The sequence below is a fragment of the Dipodomys ordii genome, unplaced genomic scaffold (genome assembly GCF_000151885.1).
Source record: "Dipodomys ordii isolate 6190 unplaced genomic scaffold, Dord_2.0 Scaffold332, whole genome shotgun sequence".
In the NCBI taxonomy this organism is placed as follows: domain Eukaryota; kingdom Metazoa; phylum Chordata; class Mammalia; order Rodentia; family Heteromyidae; genus Dipodomys; species Dipodomys ordii.
The window spans coordinates 50,810-52,395 of NW_012267548.1; the positions used below are offsets into that span (position 1 = coordinate 50,810).

A 1,586-nucleotide genomic window follows, 5' to 3' on the forward strand; every position below is an offset into this window, starting at 1 on the left:
CCATGGCTTTGAATTATATATTTAGTAACATTTTTCAGACTCTTGCAGACAAAGTTATCTCCAGTAATCCTTCTTATCAATAATCAATAGGACAAGTCTAAACTCTAATAGAAAATTAAACATATTTTATTATGAAGAATATTCATCTTAAAAGATATTTTATGCACACAGAAAACATAGACCTCACATATCTTTATTTCTCAGTGTCTAGAAAACTTCTTGGCAAAGGACAAGGGCCCAGTAAGTTAGATTCAGTGTAAGAAGAGAGCATGACTATAGAGTGTCCAAGAGTGGTCAATCTGTTCCTACAGGTTCACAGGTGAGACAAACATAATAAGATGAAATCAAGGATAATATACCACAGGGTAAAATTAGTGCTTTACAGAAATATGTAGAGAAACGTAAGCTATATAATTACAATTATGATTGAACAACTCTTAATGAGAGTTTGAATTATTGTAGAAAAAATATTATAATGGCCAAACTGTTATATCATCAATACATGTGATAGTCATTGAGTAACAAAATGTTGAATCAAAAAGAAGCATAAACTCCACCCCATTTGTAAGGAAATGGAAAGACTTGGAAAAAATCATATTTAGTGAAGTAAACTTGACCTAAAGAAACAAAGGCTCGATGAAATAATTAGTAAACATCTAGGATAATCTTACCAGATGAACAGAAAATTTCAATGGCTATGTACATATGACCATATAAGATGATGCTAAGGAAAATGAGCTCCATGATATGGATACAAAAGATTTTCTTTGTTTTTGTTTTTTTAATGAACTATGTAATTTTGTGGATCTTTTGTACCTTTTCCTCCCTATGCTATATCCCCTGCTTTAACTATATTTGCATTTGGTAACTATATTTGCATTTGTTTATGTTTATTTGAATTAGGGAAGAGAATTGAAACAACAGAATGGTGAGTTAAAGGCCAAGGGAGGAACCAATGCAACAGCAATAAACACAAAACTATATCCAAATGATGCATAAAACTTGTGGGGAGAAAGAGGCAGAGAGGGAAACTGGGGGAAAAATGAGGGAAGGGGTAACAAGTTTGAAAAGGGATGTACTTATTACTTTACTTAGGTAGCTGTAACCCCTCTATACATCACCTTGACAATAAAAAATTCAGAATAAAGAAGAAAAATATAATATATAAAATATGAAAGCACTTTTATGATAGTAAATGCTGACATCTGAGGATTTCACCTAAGTAAAAAATTTCCTAAATTATTTGAAACAAACAAGGTTCCTAAAAATAAATAATCATATTATACATGTCTCAGCAGATATGGAGCAATGTGTGAAGTGTCCAGATCATCAGTATGCCAACACACACAGGACTCAATGCTTCTTGAAAACTGCAAGTTTCCTGGCTTTTGAAGATCCCTTGGGCATAGCTCTGGCTAGCATGGCTCTTTGCTTCTCCTTGCTAACTGCTGCTGTTCTTGGAATGTTTGTGAAATACCAAGACACTGCCATTGTCAAGGCCAATAACAGGGCTCTCAGCTACATCTTGCTCATCTCCCTCATCTTCTGTTTCCTCTGTTCTTTGCTCTTTCTTGGCCGTCCCAACA

General features: G+C 33.9%; 1 protein-coding gene across 1 annotated transcript in view; it reads left to right on the plus strand.

Annotated features, from left to right (window-relative positions):
• LOC106001606 (vomeronasal type-2 receptor 116-like) overlaps positions 1 to 1,586 on the plus strand; it is a 21,718-nt gene that overhangs the window by 14,487 nt on the left and 5,645 nt on the right. The window contains 1 exon segment of the mRNA XM_013036652.1: positions 1,296 to 1,577. Coding sequence (XP_012892106.1) covers positions 1,296 to 1,577 — 282 coding nt within the window.